This window comes from Bombus huntii, chromosome 5, assembly GCF_024542735.1.
Source record: "Bombus huntii isolate Logan2020A chromosome 5, iyBomHunt1.1, whole genome shotgun sequence".
Taxonomy (NCBI): domain Eukaryota; kingdom Metazoa; phylum Arthropoda; class Insecta; order Hymenoptera; family Apidae; genus Bombus; species Bombus huntii.
In genome coordinates, this window is record NC_066242.1 from 17087801 (window position 1) to 17115375 (window position 27575).

At 37.6% G+C, this 27575-nt stretch overlaps 1 protein-coding gene across 1 annotated transcript in view; it reads right to left on the reverse strand.

Moving 5' to 3' along the window:
* The window catches only part of LOC126866003 (uncharacterized), a 56218-nt gene that overhangs the window by 3788 nt on the left and 24855 nt on the right, over window positions 1-27575 (reverse strand). Inside the window, exons 2-5 of the mRNA XM_050619005.1 lie at window positions 13778-14203; window positions 11121-11286; window positions 7663-7787; window positions 822-7517 (exon numbers count right to left, since the gene is read on the reverse strand). Of these exons, the coding sequence (XP_050474962.1) occupies window positions 822-7517; window positions 7663-7787; window positions 11121-11286; window positions 13778-14123 (7333 nt within the window). The 5' untranslated portion in view covers window positions 14124-14203. The remainder of the gene's footprint in view (window positions 1-821; window positions 7518-7662; window positions 7788-11120; window positions 11287-13777; window positions 14204-27575) is intronic.

Below are 27575 nucleotides of genomic sequence, written 5' to 3' on the forward strand. Positions count from 1 at the left end.
TTGAATAACCATTGTTTTCTGTTTAATCCATTTATTATTAATAAACTAATTATTATATTTACGATACTACATAAGTTGTAAAAAATTCGTGTTCTATTGTATTATTATTATTGTATTATTATTTATTTGTTATTTTTTGATGATTCAACTTAATGTCAAGTTCTATATAATTCAGGAATAAAAATGACAAATTAATTTTGAAGGTGAAATTTGATCCTACATTAAATAAGAACAACTTTTGTCCTAGATTAGTCTACCGTAGATTTAAAAATATATCTCAGAGTAAACACGATACTTGCGAAACAAATTAAATGGGTTGTCAGTCGAGTAGATAAAACAAATAGCCACAATTTATTACAGAACAGACAGAGCTTCTTTCAATCTATTTTTACAATTTCGAGAAGCATCCGGTAGTTCCAAATACTCTAAAAGATGAAGCAATTTGCTCGAATGATAACTAGTGACACCGATAACCCGTGCTAGGAAAGAAACATCTCGTCCGATATTAGAACATTCTTCGTTCAAATTATTACGAAACCTGTATTGAATATTAAACGAGAAGCCATTAAGTCGATCGTATATTATACCAAGTTTTTCCTTTCACTTTTTTCCACCGATAATTGTCCTTCTAATTTGCATTTAATGATCCTTCATATAAAAATATCACGGTCCACAAGTATTAAGATAGTTATTGATATTTAGCATAAATTGTGTGTTTTCCATTACTTTTATTTTCTAGTTATGAAGTCGTAGTGTTTCAGTACTTCATTCGAGTACACACAGTGTATTTATGACTGATAGTATACATTGCAAAAACTTACCACTGGGACATCTAAATTCATCGAATTGACACTTCCATTCTTCGCAATTCTTTTCATCACTTCCATCATCACAGTCGACAATTTTATTGCACACCAGGTCTCGCTTTAGACATTGACCGCTTGCGCACTGAAAGTTTCCTGGACAACCTTCCTCCTTACAATTTAATTCATCCGAACCATCGGAACAATCATTCTCAGAGTCGCATTTCGCTGATAGTTTCACGCAGTATGCGCCATCCCTGGATGTTCCATTGACACATTGGAACTGGCCAGTTGTACATTTCGAGAAAACAGTACTTGGAGGGATATTGAGGAAAGAAACATCGATATGGCTAGTACTTTCCACAACTGCATCCGGTAATTTAGTTTGCGTGGACGGTGGAACTGTCGTATCGATGCTCTCTTTCGCAACGTGATTTGCTTCCTGTGCAGTCGACACTATTGACGATTGATTCGAAGGAAATACTGAAGACTGTGAACCTGTCTGGTTCGGTTCTCCATTTATTTCAATCACTTGTCCTGGTTCTATAGCTGTATGGCCTTCGTTAGATGGTCCATTGATGACTGGATTTTCTGTTGTAAAATCTACGCCTGATCGATGGAAATTGAAGTTTCGGAGAACTACGAATGGCTCTGTAACCGGTTCTGGCTCTTCTATCTTCTCCGAAACCGGTATGAAGCTAGGATACTTCTTTGAACTGTCTGGGACTGTTATGCTTGTTTTGTCATTCAGACTCTCTTTTTCATTAGAAGAGGTTTCGGACGTTTGTACATTTATTTGGTTTGATCCGCTGGTCGTTTCGATGATCTTCAATTGTGGAACAGGTGCAGAATTTTCTTCTACGTGGATGTCTGTATTAGTCGCAGTATGGTTCTCTTCTTGAGCTTTTTCCTTTTCAGCAAATATTTGTGGTATTTCAGTAGAGAATACCGTAGCCGATTCTGGAATCTCTGTTGATATATTTTCACCCTCGTCCTCTTCCAAGTTTAATTCCTTCTCCTTCTTGTGTTTGTATTTATCAATAACTTTCTTGTCCACTGACTTCTTCTTCACTTCCAAACTCTTCTCCAATGGAATCACTCTTAAGCTTTCTTCCGACAATTCGTCCGCATCCAAGTTGGGTAACATAGTCTTAGGTGTAGTGGTGATAAAATGTATTTTATAATCGAATCCTATAGGTTCGGTGTCATCTTCCAATATCTCGGTAACTGGTCTAATATCCTCTGTCGTACTGGAACTCTCAGACGTCTGTTTATGTACTTCCGTTGAATCTTCTGTTAAATTCTTCTGCATATTTTTCTCTACGTTCATTGTAGTCACATTTTCCTCACTTGTATTATCTAGTACTGAAATATTTGGTTCTAACAATGTGTTATTAATACTTGTGTTGTTTACATGTTCCACTGCACTGGTCATCAGATCGACTGCAGTGCCATTCTGAGCATTCACTTTTTCATCACCACTAGTTACCAAATCTTCAGCCGAATTATTATTCATCTCATCAGTATTGGGTTTTGAAGAGTCCGTCTGTTCAACTTCCGTATTATTAGAACGTACATTTTCTAAATCACTAGTTTTCACTCCAGCGTCTGGCTTCATTGTGGAGGTGGTTAACAATACGTCACTTTCAGTAGTTTGCAGTTCTTCTGGCAATATTGGTACCTGAGCAGTGGTTTTGGTTTCTAATGGCATCATGTGAGTTGTCGGTACCTGAACTGTCGTCGTATCCTCCATACTAACCTGAACGCTATTCTCATGTTCTGTATTATTGTCTTTTCGAGGATTCTCTTCAGTTACAGTTGTGCTTTCGATTTTTTCAGTTGTAGACATTTCTTGCTGTATCTCCAATGGTAACACTGGTATTTGCGTGGTTAATTTAGCATCTTCTGTATGGTTATCTGGGACACTTTCAGTATCATTCGTTGTAACGTTCACGTTATCGTTTGTGTAAGGTATATCTGTCATCTTGGACGATTTCTCGTCATCATTTGTTACTAATTTATCAGATTCATCCTTAACTTTCCCTCGTATCTCCGAGTCATCCTGTTGATACCCTTTAGACAAAGTATCATCGTTTATATCGTTATATTGATCTTCTACTGCGTTTTCTTCAGGTTTCTCAGAAGCAGTAACATTATTCATAGAATCTTTTGATTGTTTTTCGTTTTCTTCCGTTGGAATAGTGGTAACTACGTTAGATTCTGTTGTGGTTCCTGATTTATTCTTATCTGCATTATTCACAGCGGTTTCAGTTTCCTTAAACTGTTCCTCCAATGGTATTACTCTTAACGCCTCTTCATCTTCCTCGGAACCTTCTCTACTCTCCTTCTCATTTATAGCATACTCTTCATCTTCAGTTGGCTTATTAATATCATAATTATGTAGTCCATTTTGAATTGCAGACTCCGTGTTATTAATTTCAACAATGTCCAAACCATCACTCTTGAAACCACGACCCACTTCATTTCCAGTCATCACATTTTTCACACTATTCTTTTCCTCTTCCTGTTCTTCAGGTATTTTGACATCATGTGTTTCTACGTGAACATCATTCAGAGAATCCTTCACGTTAGTGTCATTCATACTTTGTTCCGTGGATTTGTAAGTAACAACATCTTCGACGTGTCCTTCGAAAGGATTGGGTACATCCTGCTCATCTTTATCCAATCTGGGGGCTTTCTTCACTTCTTTTTCCTTTTGAATATCTGGCAAGAAGGGAGACATATCATCTACGTGTTTATCATAAGCTGGATCAAATTTCTCTGTAGTTTGTTCGATTGCATTTTCAGGGAACATTGCTGGATGCAGAGGATGATTGGTTGAATGATCTAAATTGTCTTCATAACGAAGGGGATCGCCTGAAGAAACTACATTCTGTTCAGGATGAATCGTGGAACGGTGTAGAACTGTTTGAATAGCTTCTGTAGAAGATTGAATTTTATTTTCTACAATTGAACCTTCAGGAACACCGCTTGAGGATGTATTAGAAGATTGGACGCTTTGTTCAGGAATTAGTTGTGGAATTATCGCATGAGGATCATGTATTTCTGCTGTATATTCAGTTTTTGGAATTAACATAATGTGTTCCTCTCCTGTATTGTTTTTAAGAGGTTCTAACAAAGGTTCTACATTGTGACCAAAATTTTTTGGTAATTTAGGAAAGACAGTCGTTGGCATGTGCTCAATGATGTTAGTTTCGTTGGTTTCATGCATAAGTGATTCTGGCACAACTGAAGATTCGCCAGATAATATTGATTTAGGTACTTCGTTACTTGCTTCTGTAGTACTGTTCTCTACGATGGTATTTATTTCAGTAACGTTTTCTGATTTGTTATCTACTACAAGAGGAGTCGTTTCAGATTTTACAGTGAATTCCTCAGAAACTGAGGACTGTGTGCTAGACAGGGAGACGGAATTAGATTCGGACGAAGAGTTCATAATTTCAGACTCCTCCTTACTTATATTCATTGTAGTAGCTTCAGTTGCTTCATCCTGTGACATGTTAGTCTCAGTGCCGTGTTCAACCTTCGCTGTTTCTTCTATATCCATCTTAATAGAGGTCATTGTTGTTATTTTATCTTTATTATCATCCTTCACCATTGTCGTATCCATTGTCGTAACAGTTGATTCGAAGTGATCCTCGGAATGATTTGACATTACAGCCTCTTCGGTATCAGACATTAAAGGTATCACTGGTAAGGGTGTATCATTACTTGCTATTTCATCGACAGATTTCTCATTACTTGGCAATGTGGTCACTTCAGGCATCATTGATATTGTAGTTTCTGACCCTATATTTATAGGAGCGTTAGGTGTAAAAGTATTTACCATTTCTTTCTCGATCATAGATATTGTAGTCGAAAATTCAACTGGAGATTCTGCTTCCTTCGTCATACTAGGTAATTCAGTGTAAGTTGATTCGGTAATTGTTTCAACAGACATTTTATTCATAGTCGCAGATTCAGTAGAGGATTCTGTTTTACCAGGAGTTTCTTCTGCGGACTCTATTGGCCTCATTGTGTTTTGTATTTCGGTAGAATGTTCTATAATAGGTACATTTTGATGAGACTTTTCATCGATAGGAAATTCGGGTTCTGTGGATGATGAAATTGGTGATTCATGTTCTATAGCAGTCTCAGTTCCAAGTTTTTCAGGTCTGACAGTAAAATCTGGCTGAGAAGATAATACAGGATGTTCAGTTACTGCAGATTTTGTTGACGATTCTGAGTCATTAGTAGGGTTTGGTTCAGCAATTGGTGTTACTTCAGTTGAAGATTCTGCTTCAGCTGATGACTGATGTTTAAGAGAAGATTCCACTTCAATTGAAGGTTTGGATTCAGCAGAAGACTCTGGTTCAATATTGGCCATAGTTTCTGTGTTAGGAGATTCCATATTGTTTACTTCTAATTTAGTTGTAGACTTTGGTTTAGTGGGAGGTTCTGTTTGAGAAGTAGATTCTGTCACCGCAGGAGACTCTGGTTCAGAAGAAAGAACTGGTTCTGCAGAAAGTTCTGGTTGAGAAGAGGGCTCTGGTTCTGCAGAAGGTTCTGGTTGAGAAGAGGGCTCTGACTCTGCAGCAGGCTCTGGTTGAGAAGAGGACTCTGGCTCTGCAGCAGGCTCTGGCTCTGTAGGAGGCTCTGATTGAGAAGGAAGTTCTGCTTCTGCAGGAGACTCTGGTTGAGAAGAAGGCATTGGTTCCGTAGAAGACTCTGATTCAGAAGAAAACTTTGGTTCTGCAGGAGATCCTGATTGAGAAGAAGGATCTGCCTCTGCAGGAGATTCTGGTTGGGAGGTAGATTCTGGCTGTACAGAAGGCTCTGGCTCTGCAGATGGTTCTGGCTCTGTAGAAGGCTCTGGCTCAACAGGAAATTCGGGTTCAACATTTGGCTTTAGCTCAGCAGAAGGTTCAGGCTCAGCAGATGGTTCAGGTTCCGCAGAAGGTTCAGGTTCTGCAGAAGGTTCAGATTCCGTAGAAGGTTCAGGTTCCGCAGAGGGTTCTGGTTCCGCAGAGGGTTCTGGTTCCGCCGAAGGTTCTGGTTCCGCCGAAGGTTCTGGTTCCGCAGAAGGTTCTGGTTCCGCAGAAGGTTCTGGTTCCGCAGAAGGTTCAGGTTCCGCAGAGGGTTCTGGTTCCGCAGAGGGTTCTGGTTCCGCCGAAGGTTCTGGTTCCGCCGAAGGTTCTGGTTCCGCAGAAGGTTCTGGTTCCGCAGAAGGTTCTGGTTCCGCAGAAGGTTCAGGTTCCGCAGGAGGTTCAGGTTCCGCAGAAGGTTCAGGTTTCGCAGAAGGTTCAGGTTCCGCAGAAGGTTCAGGTTCCGCAGAAGGTTCTGGTTCCGCAGATGGTTCTGGTTTCGCAGCAGGTTCTGGTTTCGCAGCAGGTTCTGGTTCCGCAGAAGGTTCTGGTTCCGCAGAAGGTTCAGGTTCCGCAGAAGGTTCAGGTTCCGCAGATGGTTCTGGTTCCGCAGAAGGTTCTGGTTCCGCAGAAGGTTCTGGTTCCGCAGAAGGTTCTGGTTCTACAGATGGCTCCGGTTTAGAACTAGATTCTGGTTCAATTTTTGGTTCGGTAGGATACTCACTCGAATATTCGCGCATCGAATGGTCATCTTCTGATTGGTCATGCATCGAGTGGTCATGTGCTGAATGATCATGAGTAGAATAATCGTATTCCGAATGCTCATGTGCTGAATGATCATGATTTGATTGATCATGTGTTGAATGGTCAGGAGTCGAGTGACCATGTGATGAATGATCATGCATCCAGTTTATTGGATCAGATTCCCCATTAAACTCACGATTCTGTTCCGTCGTAGTCATCTGTGTAGGCTCTGGTCCCGGCGAAGAATCATGTGGTTGTACATGAAACTCATGTTCATTACCTTGCGGTGAGGCATGTCTATTATGCGTTGACTCGGTAGTGAAGTCCAAATGATCCCAATTATCAGGCCTTCTAGGTTCAAATACAGTACCAGGGCCTCTACTCCTTCCCTGAACATAATCGTGCACCACTTCCGTATTAGATTCCGGTATCTCATCATCCATTTCTACATTACTCAAATCATTTTCATCAATGCAGTTCTTTTCATCACTGTCCAATACCTTTCCAACTCCACAGGAGCAAACAAACAGACCTTTAGAGTAATCGTATTCGCACCTTTCTGAACACTGGAGATTTCCACTCTGACACTGATCAACCAATTTATTCACTCTTAAACTATTCAAATGATATTGTCCAATTATGTTGCCACTCTTCTGTAGCGTTTGCTCGATCAACTGTTGCATTTCTTCGGGCATTGAACGTGACGGATAGCTTATCCTAAACCTCACTTCACCATCCCTGTTTATGTCGTATACCTTGATGACTGTTGTATTGTTTGGGGGCTGTTGTAACATATTCTTCAAATTTTCTTCTATCTCTGAACTGACTTGTCTGTACACTCTCGACTTTGGATTGCTGAAATCATTGTCCCAATGGAAGTCGTCTAGTTTTAATATACCGTCTAAGGCACTTGGAACGGTGTTGTAAATGGTTTCATCGGTAGTTGGCCAGGGTGGGAAGCTTGAAGTCGCAGGTGGCGGACTCGATGGCGGATCTTTCACGTACTCTTGACTTCCTGCGGTTCGTACGTCACCAAATTGCCGGGAATTGGTTTGCTGGAGATTTTCCAAGGGTTCTGATGCCTCTTGCGTTAGGATCACTCCAGCTAGGGCAGAATCAATCCTTTATTTAGTTATGTAGGATTTCAAAACTTAAAAAAATTTTTTCTAACTATATATTACATTTCGCATCTTCAAAAATGAATAATTTAAAAGAGTTTAGAGAAACTATATGCTTCAAAAGACTCTTACTTGCGGCCAAAATGGCAATGATGACCGCTACCAGTAGAACCATCAGTCCACATCCCCAGCAAGCCATCCTTCTCCAGTACGAACTCCTTGATCTCTTGTCCTTCGTTACATAAAGTTTCTCGCCTCTGTAACACAGTTTCACCCATAGTTAACAACAATAGTTACGAACTTTATCAATTCACCCCCATCCTAGACCCAAAAGAAGCGTATTTTATACAGCACTGTGCTTGTCAGTGTTCCGAGACCTTCTTCAGCGACCATGGTATTAGAAGCTTCCCTAGACGAACAGACACCATATTCTAAATGACTCATCGCGATCATCTAATCTTTATTCCGGAACTAAAGTTCTTCCATACCCATAATCCATCGTGTTCTTTCAACCCTCTCGACTCTTAAACTTTGATTCAAAAATCATTTTCGGTTTTCGAATCAATCGAAGTCCGTTTTATCGCGACGATCGAATATTAGCGGTCAGTGTCCACGCGTGGGGAGTCTGCTTCTGAGGTAGTGTTGTAATCGTTTCTTTGCGAATAAATGTCTATTAGAGTGTATCGACTCTTTGATGATGATGATGATGGTGATGATGATGATGATGATGCTATGTGTAGCAATTACAAGATTCGTGAATCCTGAAGCACCTGTCACAGGCATACAAAAAAAAAAAAAAAGAAAAGAAAGAAAAGTATAACAGACTGACATTCTTCAGCCTATCCATCGTAGCTGTTTTCTAGTATATCATCCCGGTGCATTTTGCAAGGTGGAAATTTGTGAATTGCTTGTGGCATTCTGTCGCTTATACATATACATGTATCGTCAGGCTCAGCCATTGCTATCGTTGATTAAAAAAAAGGGAAAAATACAAGAAAAATAGGGCGAGTAGCAGGGGTGTAAGCGGGTTAGTTCGCGAATCGTGCGCATCCACCATTTCGTTCATCGATCAGCAGCTTCTCTCTGCCCCGTTCCTCATCCTCGTAAGCATCCTTCAATGTACCTGAGGGCTGTCAGCCAGTGGGAATAGTCGACCAGTCCGGCGGCAGGGTCTCTCAGGCTGAGTCCCTCACGGCCGACGCCGGGGCCCAAATCAAAACGCACTCCAGCCACGGTTGTTTCAACCTCGGCCTCGGGACCCCTGCTAGGTATCGTGACAACAGAAAACACCGTCTCTAACTCTCTACTCAGCTTGCTGCTGGCCTCTATGTTATACGTATATGTACGTATGTCTCTGTGTGCCTGTATCTGTGTATATATGTATGTGTTTGTTTCGTGTGAGCTGTAACCTCGCGGTCAGCGGCGGTGAAGCTGAATGCTGTGGCTCTAACGTTACGCTAGGCCGCTAGGCGAACGATCTCGCATGGAGCATGTACTCTGTTTCATGGTTTGTGCGATCAGATGCAGGTTCGAAGACTTTGTTTCTCTATATCTTTCATCATCTTTTATCGTTAACCCTGATTTATTGACAGAAATTTTGATTAATTTTGATGTGCATTAATGGGCGAAGGTATTGTTGTAAGAGAAATTCCATCTTTGGTTTTTGTCCTTTTATCGGGTTTTGTGAGCTGCGATTTTGCATAAGTGATACTGTGAGATTTGATATTCATATTTGAGAACGTCACAGGGGGAGTGATATAAGTGACAAAAATTTGTATTAGATGTTATTACTATAACATTAGATGTTATCGCTATTATAAACAAAAGTATTTGTACTATTTTTCCTCAAGATAAATTAGATATCCTACATAATGCTTTTATCTCGGATTTGTATCATTCTTATATTGATTCTGGTTCATTCATCTCTAATGATGCAATGCATTATGAGAAAGGAAGATGATAGAAAGACTATCAAAAGTGAAAAGTTATTTATGAAAATCACAATTAATAAACATTGTTCGTATATGCTCCGTACGAAAAATAATGTTCCAACTATTTCTCCGTGCACTTCTCTCTTACGAACACACTACTTGCTCTTCTAGCAAGTTGATAACATTCGCATATAACTCGTAGCCTCGCGAAGGTATTTCATATGACCGTGCTAAACGGGCAAACAGCATAAATCAACTTGTTGTAACTTTTTCTAAAAAGATCTTTGAAATGCATATGCTTTTTAAATCATCTCGACGCTAATCTCAAACGAGAAGCAAGCAATAAAAAACAAAGAAAGAAAGGAACAACTACGCAACACTACTCAGTTCTTGCAGACCAAAGTATTGTTTAAAAAATTGTGTAATAAAATGACGAAGAATTCAGAATGAACAATTTAAGAAACATTTATATCTTTGGCGTAAAAATTTCTTGTATTTCACATTCTTTCTCATAATTTTACAATTTTACGTCGTATGGGATAATTATACAACCCGGAATTTGTAAAATTTTATTTCTTTCATTATCAAAATTTGTTGCATATACAAGAAAATGTATCAATACCGATAACTTGCAATATTTCATTAATAACTTTACTTTAATCGCGCAAAATGGTCTTGGTGTCAGACACAAAGAGACGGAAATATTTGATGTTTCGTTATACTGTGAATAGTTTTGTGGTTACCTTCTTATAACGTAAATCTTTTTATTTTTGTTGCCGCCATGGGAACATCGCCAAAAATTATTATCATTGTTGTTATCACTAAGGTAATCGGAATAAAAATTATTCATAATGGAGTATAAAATAATTCGTGGTCAATGCATAGTTCTATTTCTGACGAAAGACGGTCACTCCTGCGTTCTGCTATGAAACATTGTGACACGTTCGTTTCGCAAACTCCTTCATCGGTGAATGTAATCCGCAACATCCGAGGACCTTTGTTCGCTCCGCCAGTATCCGCAATATTTTTGTTTCATTTTAATTTGCTTTTTCTTTATTACTATATATTCGCAATTATTTGAATCATTTTATTATTTGGAATGAATTGTGCGATATTAAAATAATTATCGATTTCTGTTTATGGTTTGTTCTATCGTGTATTTTACTAATTACGAGAATACTAATTGTTTAATTCTATTGGTATTTATCAATACGGAAAATTAATGGTGCTACTTCTCGATTGTTGAAACAATGACGAGCTTTGTAAATTCTTATTTGAGGAGCTTGTTTCCGAAACGCTTTAAATTCGGGCTTGCTTAATTTAGATTCCACTGTAAACGCGTAAAATCTAGTAATACATTAACGTGTGTGGCAGACGGAGAAATGGAGGACGCGTAAAAGACACGAGATGAATATTAAAATGCCAACGAAATCAGGTTTCATGTTTATGCGAACTAGAGGATTATTTTCAAAAAAAATTAATGCATCCGCTTGGTTATTCTATTCTGCTCAATCTTCTTGATATTCGTTTATCATATTTCTTCGTTAAAAAAATCAAGCGATTTCGCAACGCCCCGGACTGGTGAACACGATCGAATGTTAAACAGTAGCCAGGAAGAGAACACAGAGAGTAGAAGAATATTTTTCAGCCGTTCGTTACCTGATGTACTTTCGATGCTCGTTTACTGGAACGAAGTACTCTTCGTAGGGATCAGCTGGCACCTCGCAAGCCTCTTGACCCTTTGTCTGTAGATTGTTGCCCGCGTAAGGCCTCATCGAGACCAGTTCCAAGTTTACGGCTTCGATTTGCTCCTTTTTTCCAGTGTCTATCGATAATAGGAAATTATTAAAATATCGATTGTAGAAATTGAGATCAGCGTCGAATTTTCATTGAACGAAATTTCAATCGGTGACTTGTCAAATTTCAAGGTATTCGGGTGTACCAAAGAATTCAAAGTGAAGAAATATATTCTAATGCAACAAAAAAAAGAGAGCCTTTATCCATGTAAATATTCTACTCTTCCTCATATATCACGGAAAAATCGGTGAAAAAGACCGGAAAACCCCGTTTCATTATTAGATTTGTGGAACTTTAGTATTTAAGAGCTATTAACCATTATTTAATGGTGTTATAAAATGATCGTTAAGTCACAGTTCCAAGACATGAAGTATCATTTATGTAACCTAACTAGACATTATTTTATGTAATTAATAAATAATAATATATTACACATTCATGGCTATCAGTCATTTTTCAAATAGATTTCTTCTTTTTTTTTTTTTTTTTTAGTACAACTGTGAGTATAGTGATCTCAAACTTATACTCAATCACATGCATGCGTTATAGTGCCTTAGGGGTTATGTAATTTACAGGTGTGGAAATTACACGTGGCATTAAAGTATTTATTTATGGGGCGGAACCTCGCGTGCTGCAAAGTCGTTGTTTATAGAGAAAGAAGTTGGTTAATTACATGTTTACTCGGACATAGTTCAAAAGTCAATATACTTTTATTGAGTAACGTCCTTCGATCATAACTTTGCGTAGCAAAGAAAGTATGTTGCATTATATGGGCGGAAAATAATTGACATATCCTGGGAATAGTTGACATATCCTTTAACTTTTTATGCTAACAATTATATAATGGAAAAGTTGGTTTTAGCGGCTTGTTTCACGTTTCAAGACAAATATTACATAGAATACAATAATTCATTTATCGAGTGAAAGTTAATTCGAGAAGGTTCTAAATCTATGACAATGTTTGGAAGATTTTCATCACAGATAACAATTCCTTTGTTTGCCATGCTACTTTATCGAGCCATTTTTAACAAACGATTTAGGGACCCATTGTCTCAAACGTAAATGTACATTTTTTACAATTATTTTACGTATTTTACAAGCTTTAGCAATTATGTAGGAGACCTTTCATATACTTTCTGCGTTTCACCGACCTCGAACAACTTTTTCTTCGAGAACTGTCCGTATTGTTGGTGGTGGTGGTGGTGGTAGTAATTAACGATCGAAAGTTCGGCTCGTCCTGATCATATCTGGTAAAATCGAGCGATCAACGCAAATTTCAGTAACAGCGACCACCATTTCTATAACGTTCTTCTTTGCTTTCAAGTTTCATGCATGTTTGAAACTTGAAATAGATATTGCTATTCGATCTGATAAAAAAAAATTTTATCATTTTCTACAGATATTACAAAATTCCCAACAACTGATTTATTTTTATATGAATTATACGTCTTTCAAATAGAAATTACTAAAGAATATTTCATTTATTATACAATAAAGTATTTTTTATACTTACACGTGAGATTACAAATTTTCTCAAAGACAGTCAGAGAACTTTTTGCTCGGCCTAATATTCCATTCATATCATACTGATCATTATATGTATCATTTTAACGTTGAATTTTACTTGAGGAATAAAATCCAAATTTCTTAATTCGTTCAATAAACTTAGAATAACTTAAACGTAATAAATTGCAGAGACGATACGTTCAAACTTTCGTAAAGAAATTCAATTAATCAACTTACTGCAATCGTATTAAATAATTCTAGTCTTAAAATGTAAAATTTCGTGCTTAGAATAAATAATTCTGGTTCAATCGAAGCGACTAAGTTGCAGTCTAACAATTGTTATCTATGTCTCATCGTTCACTTCCAGCTAATGTTTTATTCATCGAACGCATGTAAATGAAATTTATGTGATTCTCGAACGATCGTTTTCCTAATCGTGGACAGAACTTGGTCGTAGAAAAGCGGTCGATCGCGGTTACGCTTTGCGTCACGGGGATTGCACGCGGCTCTTTCTGCGTGCAAAACGAGAGGAAAAATGCAACGCAGGTCGCCACGTGTTCGCTTTTTGTCGCGAAGAATTTTCTCCGTGTTGGACGTAGAGCCTGCGGTCTCCGCTTACGTAAAGTCCGCACCTTTTTCGTTCTTTTCCCTTCTCTCGTTTTGTTGCTTCTTAAACGATCTCTCTTGAAACATGTTGCAGAAGTGGATAAAAAAAGAAAATGGAATTGAACGAACCGTGGCAACGATCGTTTAGCAGGCTTTTCATCGTCGATTAGTTTTTCCGTGTGAATTGGACGAAGTATCGAGTTTGTTTTTCAGTAGGTTTCAGATAATAATGAAATTCTAACATTTCACATTAAAACGTTTCATACCGAACCTCGATCCAATCGAAGATTTAAGATATACTCAACGATGCAATTGTACAAATATAAAAATCTGTTCGCTAATATTATTAGTAAATTAACATGTAAGGAAATCTGGGAACAATTAACAATTATTAATAAGAAACTTACCATTGATCTGCACGCTGGTCGCGCTGTTATTCAAGAAACTAGCGTCATTGTTATTTCCATTCCCATGAACGCCGTTCATCTTCGGCTCGACGACGGTCTTGTCGTTGCTGTCGGGCAGCTCGATCTTTGTCTCGGTTCTGTAATGTGAATCAGGGCTGGTCCTTCCGGCCTCCACGTATTGCTGCGACACAAATTGCGTCCGATGATGCCCATTCTCCACAGGACCGTCCTCCGTCTTGTGATCCTGGTCCAAGGTCACTTGATGTTGGTCATTGTCCTGTTTCAAATCGGTCGCGCAATCATCCTCGTTGGCGAACGCCGGATTATCTATACCATCGTCCGCCATCTCGTGATATGCCTCGCCGAAAACTGCTGGGCCCTCAGGTGATCACGATCACCCGGTATCGACTCTCATGCGTCTCGATTCTGTAAAATAGAAAAATTTCAAGAAATAAGAATGCCGTTGAAAGACGAGAATAGTCGAGTACAGCAAATTTTGCACCATTTATATTTCATACTTGACGAGAATCTGCATTGTCAACGTTATATCGTAAATATAAGTACTCTGCAAAATGATAGCAAATTTGTTTTTACTTCTTAATTGTCAAACGCGTAAAACAAAAGACTTGAAGAACAAGCTTTCTTGCATATACAGGATGGGATCGTAATCGTGGAACAATCGGGCAGAGGGTGATTCCACGTGAAAATATAAGAAAAAGGTTCGATGTAACGTTTGTTTCATCCGAGGTTCCGTATTCTGAAAGCTCGACTTTGCAGATTTGACGAGCAAACTTCAATTTGGCAAATTCCGGACCGATGAACAAGAGTAAAAAATTATCAGTATGAAAATAAGTAAAAAATTTAATATACTACGTTTTCGTAAGATGGTCCTATTTTCGAGAAAAATAAATTCGAAAATGTATCATGCGCATGGAGGTATGTACCAAACCAGTTCGTAGTTAGACAGGTTTAAACTTTGTTTTCTTGAAAATGAGACCTTGAACGGAAGAATTTTATTCCACTTTTTTTATTTATTTCTTCACGTGGAATCACCTTCTGCCCGGTTATTATTATGATCACTGCTCGTATCGTGTATAGTAGTTAAAACGTTTCTTGACCTTTGTATCTAAAAGAGTTTGGAGATTTTATTGTAGCATTGTCAGACTGTTTTAGTTAAGGTACGGTCGAAGAAGAAGATTGATGCTGCGTTATATGTGAAAAATGTCTGTTTCATCTGATTGAGTTGATTTTTTTCGGATCTGCTGATGATGCATAGAAAGAAATCGAGTTACATAAGGAAATCCATTAGGGAATGGCAGTGATGTAGAGTGTTCCGTTTTGAAAGATGGAGAATGAAGTGCAGTTGCTGGAAAACGTACAGAGCCAGTGGTAAATTATTTATTTTATTTTCGAGTTGTAATGAGATTTCTGTTTTGATTTCAATTAATTTCTCTTTTTATGTCAAGGTGATACAATCTTTTAACTGGTATCATTAAAAACTGTTGACTCACGTGTTCGCTAAAGCATAGCTATTAATATTAATCAAGTATCTTAAAATTTATGATATACGATTATTTATATTGTAATATACCAAATAATATTCTGCAATTTGCATAATATCAAATAGATAATATGCTATACAATTTTTTTAATTTAAATATTTTAATAGCGAAATCTTTTTTGTTCGCTGTTAAATTCTCTTAAAAAATAATCTGCCATGTCACTTCACGCAGAAAAATCGCTGCGCCCTTCAACGAGCATTGTAATCGATATCGGAAACGCATTTCGTAGTTTCCGTCTCTTCGTTGAGTAAGCAGCTTCTCGATGACCGATTTCGGATTGTGGTGTGTAATTTATCGTCGGAGAAACTGGGCGTAAGTCGATCCGATCTTTTTTGCTGACGAAATTCAATGTACAGTCGATGAAAGAAAGAGACCGAATTTTCCACGTTCGTTGCGTTTCGATTGCTCAATGCGATTGAAAATGTTAAATCTTACAATAAATTCCTTTCAACTTTCAATTAAAAACAATATATTCTCCAGCATTATTCATCATTCTCCGATTGTTCGCTCGTCTATTTTCCACTTTATACGCCATTCATTAATGCGGTCGTCTATTTAAGTTGTTACTTGAAAATTCACTAAATTCAATAAACAACGAACTACAGTGACCGAAATTTTTCAGATTCATCGATGCATCGATCTTACGATTAAACTTTTCAATTAAAAGAGAAACATTCTGTAATATCATCCGCCGTTCTGTTTACTTGTTAACTTCCTATTTTATCGACGCGGCCTACGGTTACATGGTTGAGAAAAACACTTTTTAGCGTTCCATTAATATTCAATTGTTTCTCTTTTTTTTTTAATTTCTAATTTTATATATACAACATCGATCAACGTGTTTTCGAGTTATCGCTAGGTGGCCTTAGGCGGATCGTAGAATCGCGTTTATTATTATCGCAGGCTCGCAACTGCTGCTCCTACCAACCTGGACGTGATACCAATTACACCGTCATATAATGGTCACGGTGTCTGTACTGCAGTTTAATTAAATCCTATAATTCTTTTCTTCTCTATATATATATTGCGATCGCGGCGGATAGGGCTTTCTAACTACGGACAGGCGCTTGTTTATCAGCCATCGCGTTAGAAGAGGGAATCGTTAAGGGATAAGGCCACTTGAGGTTAGGTTTGCTTCGGGAATTATGTTCAAGTTCTTTGTATTCGCATAATTATAACGATATTATGCAAAAATATTCTAGATGTTTGGTAGTAATTGCAAGATGGTAATCAGTGCACGTGTAATTGTCTTAATTGATGACTTTAGAATTATGTAACAGAAATAGATCTTAGACGAACGAATAATTAGGATACACTTTTACCTGAGATTAAAATATTGTAAATAATCAGAGTGTAACACATTGTGAATTTCATATATATATCAAATATATATTTCATAATATAAAATTAAGAAAACTATTACGTATACTTACAATCCCAACCAGTTGAAACGATCGCGAGTTTTGATTTCAATAGTTCGTTCCTTACGAGAGCAACTGTTTTCTGATTTCTTTTCGAATTGTGATTCCTTTTTCCCATAATCAAAGAAAATTCTGGTCGCAAAGGGTTAAAGTGCATCAAATTGCATCCGCGCAAGAAACACGCCAAATGCTTGCAGACGCTAACGTCAGTCCGGTGTGATGACGTCAGTGGTGAAGCAATTTTCAAAACTTCGCGCAAGATGAACGAGACGGACGTGAGAACCGTGAGACATCCTGTCCACACGTTTCTTGCGTCTTACACTCTACATATCCTTATCTTCTAGACGACTTCGTTTTTCAATAGGATTTATCTTTCCACGATTTCTTATAATTTGTATAATCTCGTCTTTTCGTTGCAAGAAGACTGAGAGACTTTTTGTGGTAAAAGTAAAATCTTGTTTCAAGGTCGAATTACATTTTTTTCTTCCCGTATCAAATATGTCTTTCGCTTTTTACCTTTCATTCGGGAATATTAAACGACTTTCAATTTTGAATGGAAGATTTGAAACAAAACAATTTGAAATAAAAATTTTCAAGCAGAAAATTTGGAATTCCTTGTAGCCTGAACTAAAAATTGTAATTTGAAAATTTGCGATATTTTTAAGAATACACCGTATCGGTCCCTCGTCTAAGCTCTCGGTATTCCTTCTTCGCCACTGTTTCGTTTCCTGCGAACCACCCAGCGCCCTTTAGCGGGAGTCACGGTCTCCTCTGGTCTTTTTTTTCCCTCGATTTTGCTGAAACGTCGCGCCAACGAAAAGGCTCGAGACAAAAAAGGGAGCAGAATAAGTTACGGCTCCTAAAAAGCCGCTCTCGAGCGGCACGATCTTTGTCTCTGTCGGGAACCCTTTCATTATGACAATTTGAAAATCACCAAGAATTAAACCTCATAATTTGATACAAACCAATCTAAGAAAGAAACTCATACAATTGATTTAAGCTACACTTACAAAAAAGTACATATTACCCTACCATCTTTAAAGAGAAGCTATATAACTGCAGCTGAAAATTCTACAGTATAATGGTTTGCTGTTAGCTATTTCGTGTAGTCTGGATCAAATTTAATCCAACAACGCAGAAGCCCTTTGTGTTGAGCGAAAAAAGTGCTACGACGCTGGTACTTCTTCCGGCGATAAGGGAAGGATGAAAAATCCTTGCCACTAGGATGTATTAGGTTGTCCGAGAAGTTTCTTTCGTTTTATGAGGAAACAATAGACGCACAACGTTTTTTGTTTTATATTATTTTGTCGAATTACGTTCGATCTATTTTGTTCTGTTGAGATAAACACCGCGACATTTCACAGACTTGCTTTCACGTTTGTACGAAGGTGCGCTGTTGTAGAAACCACGTTTGCGATAGAAAGATACTTTTCGGACAACCTAGTACACAGCACAAGCCTAAAAAGCTACATTGCTATTTTATTTTCGTTAAATTACTCACTCAATCTCAGATGATAGTATCTTTAGCTGGAAGATACATAAAGATTCTTCGGAATATACCGGACGACTTCTTTTTCATCCTCCGACGAAAGGTTCGAGTTCCGCCTCGGAACTTAAAAAACGATATCGAAAGTGGCGAGACACAGAAGAAAGCGTAGGATCAACGTTACCGAGCACGAAGTACCATATACACGGCGAAATTTAAAATTCACCGATTACTCGAGTAAAATCGCAACTCTGTTATGTCTCGTAGATAGGCATTTCGATGAATTAAATCTTCCAGTGGCAAGAATTTAAATTGAAATTTCTTCACCTCTGAGGGGTAGAAATTTTGATTAGAACTTACGGGACACCCTATATACTACGGTCAGACGGACGGTCGTGTTCGCGCGTGTACGTGTAAACGTTGCAGGCATATACTGCACCGAAAGCGGTTGACCCTGAGAGAGGCAAGCACAAAGGACTGATTCACCCCGGGGCCAGAGTGGAGTCCTCTCCTCGGAGAGCTCGCGTTCAGCGTCCACCCAGGTCGACTTCGCCAAAGCTCCGCTCTTCTCAAGTGACATAATCCCACTGGTTTGGTCGCCGTTTTCCATTTAACTGCCGGCTCATCGTAATTGGTAACGTAATCGCGGATCACGATTCCACGGGTTAGAGGTCCGGCCAGGTCCCACAGTTGGATATGTTTTGTGAGTTTCTGATGGAAGAAGCTTGTGAAAAGAGAAATCGAAATCTTGGTTTGTTATTTCGGTCGGTTAGGTAGGTTATGTCGTTGATGGAGAATGTGATTCTTTCGAATCTCTCGATACTGTTGTATATATAGATATATAGATATGTGTGTGTGTACGTTGTATTCGAATCTGGCAAACTACAAAACACGAATGAAATAAGAAGAAAACGAATCGACGTAACTATTCGTGAATTCGCTGCACGCACGAGCGATCGCCTGTCGAAACGCGCCGAATTTCCGCGAACGATCGACGCGTGAAAAATACCGAACTCTATCGTACAGCAGACAGAGAGGGTGTGCTAATAGAGCGTGGTTGAATTTCGTTTTTGATCGGACGGTTGGTATGCATAGATAATGCAGAAAAGTTACGCAAGGTTTCCTGTCGATTACGATCAAGGTGAAAGTCTTCGGACTCGCCAGAGCGAAACATTATCAGCAGGCGAACCTCGTAAATTGTAATCAATGTCCACTCGGAGAATGTCCTTTAACGACGAATCTCGAAACCGTTTCTGGAACTTGGAAATCGTTAGTCGAGGATAATGGTTTCCTTTAGAAACCAGTTCGTTTCCATTATGATCGTTTCTTTTGGTAATTCTAATTGTTATACATTCGCACAATCTTTTGTTTCGTAGTTATTATCGAATAATTACGAATATCGAACGTATTTCAGGAACTCTTTCATATTAGCTTTTTTATCTCTCTCTTTTTTTTTTTTAGATCGTAGGTTACTTAAATTTCTTATCTTGATTATATCAATAAGTTTTTAATGTCTAATAATTCCTTTGAAACCTTCGCATCCTCCTAGCGAATTCTTAAAATATTCATCCTACTTTTCCTTCTTTTTTTTTTTTACGGTCGACGTTGTAAATGGCGAGTGAATAGGAGACACGCCTCATAGAAGAGGAATCCTAGCGATGTTAAGCGACGAGCAATGACGTAACGAGGAGCGCGACGAAAGAAAGCGCGAAGGCGTTCGAGCGTCGCACAAGCACGCGCGTGCAAAAATGCTGGGCCGTATTGTCTCGCGTGCGAGTACGCCCGAGGTAAAGAGAGAAACTGAGATCTCGATGTACCTGAAAGATCGCGAGTCGATCGACTGCTAATAATTACTCGAATGCGAACGATCTATGTACGAGCCCCTGGACTTCATCGCAAGTGAAACGAAAGAAACTGGCATGCAGATGAGTGAAACTACTAAAACGAGATATTTTCGTGAAACCAGCCTTTTGTCTGGAAATTTAATAGCGATAATTGTTAAAATAACGATGGCTTGTTATTACGGCAATGGCAGAATTTTCCGACGTTTGGTAACAAGTTTTTCGAAATTTCAGAAATATTACCGAAGTAAACACGTTAAAAGTACAATATTAGTTTTGACATAATTACTGTCTGTCAGCTGACTTTTTTTCACGAACAGTCAGAAGTAACCGGAGGATGAAGATCGCGAATGGAGAATTTGAAGATTATGATCGGCAGAGTACGCACGAAAGATTTTATATAGTAATCGTCGAAATATTCGTGTCGGTCACTGTATGTAAACGAAAGAGAAAAAAGAATAGGAAGCAAAGTGGGAGGAAAGCGAGCGCGATTCCGGCTTGGCGAAGCGAACGTTTCATTACAGCGGATTCCGTGATCTCGACGAGTTTTCCTCGGGTGGAATTCTCGTCATTCGAGAAGAGGATATTATCTTACGTGAATCTATACACCAGCGTCGGTATTATTAGACAAAGCCAGTACCGTAGAGAATGACCATTAGAGAAACGTTGAAACGCGACTGTAACTATCCACCCTTTTCCTGGCCGCACGCCCACCGTTCCAAGTTCCTTTACTTCCATGCGAGTTCCTACGATCGTTTCACACGCAATTACACGATCCGTCTTTTGGTACAAGCCGCGTGCAAAACGTTCCTCGGAGATTGGAAACGATTCCAAGAAGATTTTGTTTTAGACGGTTGTTTCAGGCGCCTGCAACGTTCTACTGATTTCGAAGGAATCTGGACAGTGAGAAAACAGCCGGAACTGGTGCTCCCCGTCACTCGCGCCATTTTGATACGATCGTAGCGATTTTTTTATCCTTGGAATACGGACTGTGAAGTACGGTGACTGGGTCAACAGCGATCGGTAGATTCGAACGTATTTAATTTTGCATGGTAAATATCACCGCTACATAGAGAGTGAAAGCGAAGTGACAAAATAAAAAGTTATATTATTAGACGTTTGTGAATATTAAATTTATCTTTGTAGAAATTTCTATAAAATAATATCATCGTTCGACAATTTCTCCGTTGATAAAATACCTGGCAATCAATCAGTGAAAATATTTTTATCAAAAATAATCGTTCGATCCTAAAATTATAAACCACGATATCCTCTCGAAAGATAATATCAAAGCTGTTCGTCAGTTTAACCGATCTCAGACGGATAAACGCAGGAAGAAAATCCCTAGGAATCCATAATTACTGGCATTGTTCAAGCGCAAAATTTCATAGTGTCTGAAAGGCAAACGAACGACCGGTTACAAACTATTGTATGCTTAATTACAACCGTCGTAACCGTTCAATTTCATGGTTCCCGATAACATAACCACCCTATTGTACGTTACCCTCGAACGAGGATAACAATGAAAAACTGGCTATTTTTCGAGGTGTGCGTCAAAAGTGTGCCAACAGTCGTGCTTTTTAATTACACGCGACTGCACGGTAATCATTGCTTAACGAGCTGCCTAGACCAACCGGTAATTAACTTTTAAATGCAATTTTCCACCGTTTAAACAACGAACGTTTATAATTGCCCACTCTTTCCCTACTTTTCTTTATATTTGTAACTATTTATTTATTATTCGTTGTTGCGATATCGTATTATTCGACAATGGATGCGGACTTTAATGTAATTATCAGAAATTTAAACGTGTAAAAACATACAGCCTAATAAGCGAAGCCAGAGAGACACTCCAGAGCTTAAAAAGAGAAAACGAGGAATAAAAAAATTACGATTGGTCAAATTTGACAAATTTCCGAATTTTATTTCCTCAAAAATTTATTATTCTCGATCTTTGATCGAATATCCAAAGTATAATACTTACCATGATATTTAATGGATGAAGCGAATCTCTCCATAGATTCTATTTCTTTAGTTGTGTTCATACAAATATATATTTGCATAAATATACGCAGTCTAGGAATAAAATCGAAATAAAAGATTCGGGGATAGCCAAGGTCTCAAAAAGGTGTTCTACCGGTTTCAAATTGGCTGTCGAGATAATTATTTGAGAGAGACAGAGAGACAGAGAAAGAGAGAGGCTACATTTTTCGTATAAATTTTGGGAAAAGATTGACAGCCTGATGAAGCGCAGAATTCTAATGTAATATAACGTAGTAAAAAAGTTTTAGCATTTTCGATTGATGGTTGAATATAATTTCACGATGGTAAGAATATCGATTTTTAATCGACGATTTCGATGCATAGGAGGAAAGTAAAAGCGGTGAAAGCTTGTAAATAACAGTCATTCTAATAGATTCGATGCATAGTGCCATGGAAGTTTGGCTACGAGTGAAACTTTGGAAAAAGAAAGAACGTGTTAAAAACTAGTCTGCGCACGCATAAATTACACGTGCCACAAAAGACAGAGTAACATTCTATGCGCTTGTCGATGCATGTATTGTGCAACGGTGCTCTCTAGGATTTCCTAAATGTCAGAGGTTTACTTTACAGCGCATCGATCCGATCTTCCTCAAAATCACCGACTAATTTTATATTTTCTACTTGAAATTTATTTCGTCTATAGTACATTCTGTGGTATATTATTAATTCAACGAGAGTATTACATTTTGCAATTTGGATATATACGTCGTCTCCAAATTATTTGTATTAAAGTGAAATTAAATCTTTGATTTTCTTCAAATATTTTACGATATCCACTGTTGGGTCGTTTCTAATTTTAAATAATAAGTTCCTTCGAACTATAGGTATATTTATGTCCAAGACACTGATACTACATTGTTGAAATTTAATTTTCAGTTGAATCTGTTTTCTTCGTGAATTCCAGTTAATTATAGACTTGCAAATTACGTTTCGCCATTTTGATTTTATTTTTGTTAAAGCATGTATGTTGAAGTCGTTAAATAAAACAAGACGTCTACTGTTGGATCGTCTTCAATGTTAGCCAATGATTATCCTTTGGCTCTAGTTTTATTTTTAACTGGCAAACTGGAATTGTTAGAAAAATGTCGAAATTTAATTTCTAGACACGCTCAGGTTTCAGACTAATTTTTACAATGGATTGTTAAACGAAAGTATCCGTATCTGATATACAGACACTTTCGTAACATTAATCTACAAAGAACAGCGATCATAAAATTATTCGATTTTGCCCTCTGACATTTCTTCCACTTCCTACATCAAATCCACTTCTCTCTCTCTCTCTTTCTCTCTCACGCATACACGTGACTCTCTCACAAAAAAATACAACATTTCTCAAAATTTTCATAATAAACGTAAGAAAATTTGGAATTAGCCTAAGTAAATGTTGTTTTCTAATGAATGCACCGGCTGTGCTCGCAGTCAGCCGTTCCGAATGACCTTTCTACCGCACGAAGCCGGTCGACAGCCTGGATGATGATGATGATGATGATGATGATAGTGTTGGACTCTGCAAGGCGCATCCTCGCCACTCGACAACCTATACTCTTGCTTCTACAAAGAAGGAAGGGGTCTTGTGTTACCCAAGATACTTTACTTTCTACATTCCTCGCGAGACAATACGTACACCCACGCAACGTGCTCGTGTACCTGTCTCTGTGCAATGGAATTGCTCTCTGACCGAGATCGCGGTTCATTTTCTGGGGAACTTTAATCTACCAGATGTTTGGTACCGTTTAGCAATTTCAGAATTAATATCGTGCTCGTGATCGAAGCAGCATTATTGTTGCTTGGGGCTGTCATCGTAGAAAATGGGACCTAATTTTGATTAAAATTTCAAGTAGATATTTTGGTTTTAATCGATGCCTAGAATCTGGCACGTATGAAATTATAGAAAACGAAGAAAAGCACAGAATTGAAGCTCCAACTAAGTACTCCGATGCAATTATTTTTCGTTCTTTCAATACAAATATGTTTTTCGTAAAATGCAGTTGGATACGTCCGATGTAATAATACTCGAATAATCTGTATCATCTGGTTTGCAAGAGGACGGATCAGTATAAAGTTTCGCCTCAGTGACATAATCAAATCGTGCCTATAAACGAACAGCAGCGACATATTGTAGAAAAATAGAAAATTTTCCAACATATTGTTACGACGATATGAAGTTATCATGCATTTTATCAACGTCCGCGAATATTTAAAAAGAGAGGCGCTGTCCAATCACCGACGAGTGTGGATGCGCATTGTATTATCTACTTACTTGTGTTATACGCTGTTAAAGTAACACCGTGTAAATAAAAACAGGTCTCGCGGCGAATTTTCCCGAGGCAACAATATTATAATATCGTATATTTTCATTTTAAATTATAAATTACTATGGAGTAGTACAGGCTGTTAATTATAGAATGAGAATAAAATAAGTTCTTCTCCTTCGCAAAACATATTAAATCAGGTTATTCAAGCAATAATTTACTCCAATCTATAATTAATCTACATTATTTTTACAGCAAAGTAACATGCTATTGAACTTTAATATTCCGAGTATATATATATATATTTGTATATATATGTATATTTGTATATGTATATTCTTATAAAATGACACATATCGTAGCATGGTCAAGTCTAACAGTCAACAGATAGATGCAAGGACTCGAAGTTCCGGTTTTATGAGTCGAGTTAACAACGTTGAACTATCGATAGCGATAAACTTGATTTCAGCCTTGAATATTTTATCATTAAAACGTAGATCATTAATATGATATAGCATAAACAAAAAAACCAATTTCGTTTTGTATCAATAATTTTAAATAATATCATTTTTTAAAACCTCTACATTACTAATATTATACATCGTTATTTTATGCATCTTAATAAAAATTACTTACTAAAAAATATTCTTTTATGAATGAAAGAAATTTTAAAAAGAACGATTGCTTCGTTTTAGAAGTTGAGAAAATTCCGTGCGTGTGCTGCAAGCGGGAATCGTGGCTGACTGAAAGTGAGTGACACGAATAGAGGTGAGTCTCAGAGTGATCGATGTGTGATGAATCGAAATTAAGAAATATTTATCTATTCCATTATCTTAGCTTCGATTTCTACGAGTACCGAGATTATAAATCATTCACACAAAGGCTGTTAAAAATATCTATGCGTAGTAAATGGCAAATGATAATTGTTGTTATTTCTATACTCAGACGTAAGATCAGAATAGTTATTATTTTATTGAATAGATAAATCTATCACACCGTTCTGAGCCAAAAAAACCTTTATTGCACGCGCTTACAAAAACTAGGGATAAAAACAAAAAGGCATCTTAAGCCTATCGATTAAATCCATCGATTGTAACTAGGATCATCCTCTAGTTACTATTTCTTATAACTAACGCATCTGCATATGGATGACGAGCACGAACTCACGTTGTCATTTTCAACAATAATTTTGCAACAATAAATTTCAATAACCCTTATCCGATATTGCGACAAATATCAAATTTGCATCAGCTTCGATAGCTACTTAATTTTTCGTATATTCTAAAACAGAAAATTTCTATACATTAACATATAGGATCACTCTATGACGTATTGTTGATATATAAGTTTAAATCAATAATTTAATAAAACGCAAAAGCAACCTGTTTAACTAACTCGATACACGTTCGACAAATTTAATGGCAAACAAAGAGTAAAAGTAGCTCGAACTATCATGACATTCAATCGAGTCTACTAACAGAATTGCAATCTCTCCTTCGAATTAGCATACGACAACATCGAACTAGAAATAATCCGAATTTACGAGGTCACTTTTGCTAGTAATTACGTATCTATAAACCAGCATCAACAAGGTAAACTTCATGGATGAACGATTAATTTACATCGAGCGACATTTTTTTCTCTCTAGTCGAGTTTATCGCCTTTACTCGTCAGTCGGTTCAAATCTTGTCTTCGATTAGCAGCTGCGTTAAATCCTCGATAGTTTTCGAATGTTTCTGGAAACGTCTAATGATCCACGTATATAGCGATGAAAATGTCTTTGTATCGACATGTTATAAATAGATAGATAAGCGTGAAATTAAAATTATAACTTCTGAATAGACGTTATTGAACATTATATAAAATATTTATCATTAGAATTTATAAAATACTATTGATGAGAATATCGTTATTGTAAGATATTTCTAGAAAATGACTAAGACTTCAGAATTAGGGAAGTTGTGTTATAATGTATGATTTATATCGTTATATTCTGTTTACTTTATTACATTCCGCTGTTGGATAGGAGAATTCAAATTGAGTTCATACGATGAAAGTTTTGCTTGTGGAAAGTATCGTGGGTCACCGATGGCACACTGAACGCAGCATTCAATGGCAGGCGATGTCCAGGTGAAATTTCTTTTAAATTGCAGGATAAATTTACAACGAAGCGTTAATGAACTGCAGCGTGGATAACTTGGTTAGTAAAAGCAGAAATGAAATTTCCTTATAAACAATGTCAAAATTTACGCGATGTTAGTTGATCATAAAGTATGATACAATATTTCCGATTGTTCGTTCAGATCGGATTAAGCAACTTCCGCTCACTCGATTGTTCGGGGGATAGAGAAACAAACAAAATGTATGTGAAAAATAATCTGATTATATGTTCTTTGTCTATACAAATATTGTACATACTTGTGTTTGCAACGCTCATTAAAAAAAAAAAAAATATGAGAAGTGAAACAAATTTTATCAAAAATAAGAGAATAAATATGTCTTGGAGTTGTGAAAAATGGGAGCTTCCTCGTCGTGTTAAACAACGTTGAAAATCTATTGTCGCGGTCTGTAATGAACTCGTCATTGAAATCACTGGTTACTCGTCTACCACGCGTTGAAGTCTCCGAAGAACGTTGACGCGCGAATACCATGGATCCGACAAAGAACAATGATACGTTGCGTTATCGCGGTAGGAAGTGATCGAGGCACCGTTTCATACGCCTACTCTAAAATACTCTGGTAGTTTATGAAATTATACGTTAAAATTCCTTCGTTTAATTGCACGTTAAAACGATCAACTTTTTCTCGAGTGTTACGCTCTAATTTTAATGAGAAGGGTAATTTTATATATTGAAATGGAATGGACGAGAATAGAATTTCCTGCATCTTCGTTATTTACATCCGTACGGTGGTAGAAATCACATTGAATCATTGTTACGCATGATCGCCCTGAATTTTTACATATCTACGTCAGTGTCTACCTACATGTCACGCATGAACAATATACGCTGCTCATAAGCATGGACGTGCGTAGCCTTTCGAGCGTATAAATAAAACACCGGCATGTTGGTCGTTTTGCGATGGAATAAAAAAGAATGAAAGAAGAAAAAAGGTATTCGCATTCCGGCCGGTTATGCACACGCGTCTAGAGTAGAACTATATTTGCCAAGGGAAAAGTTCCGAACAACCTGTG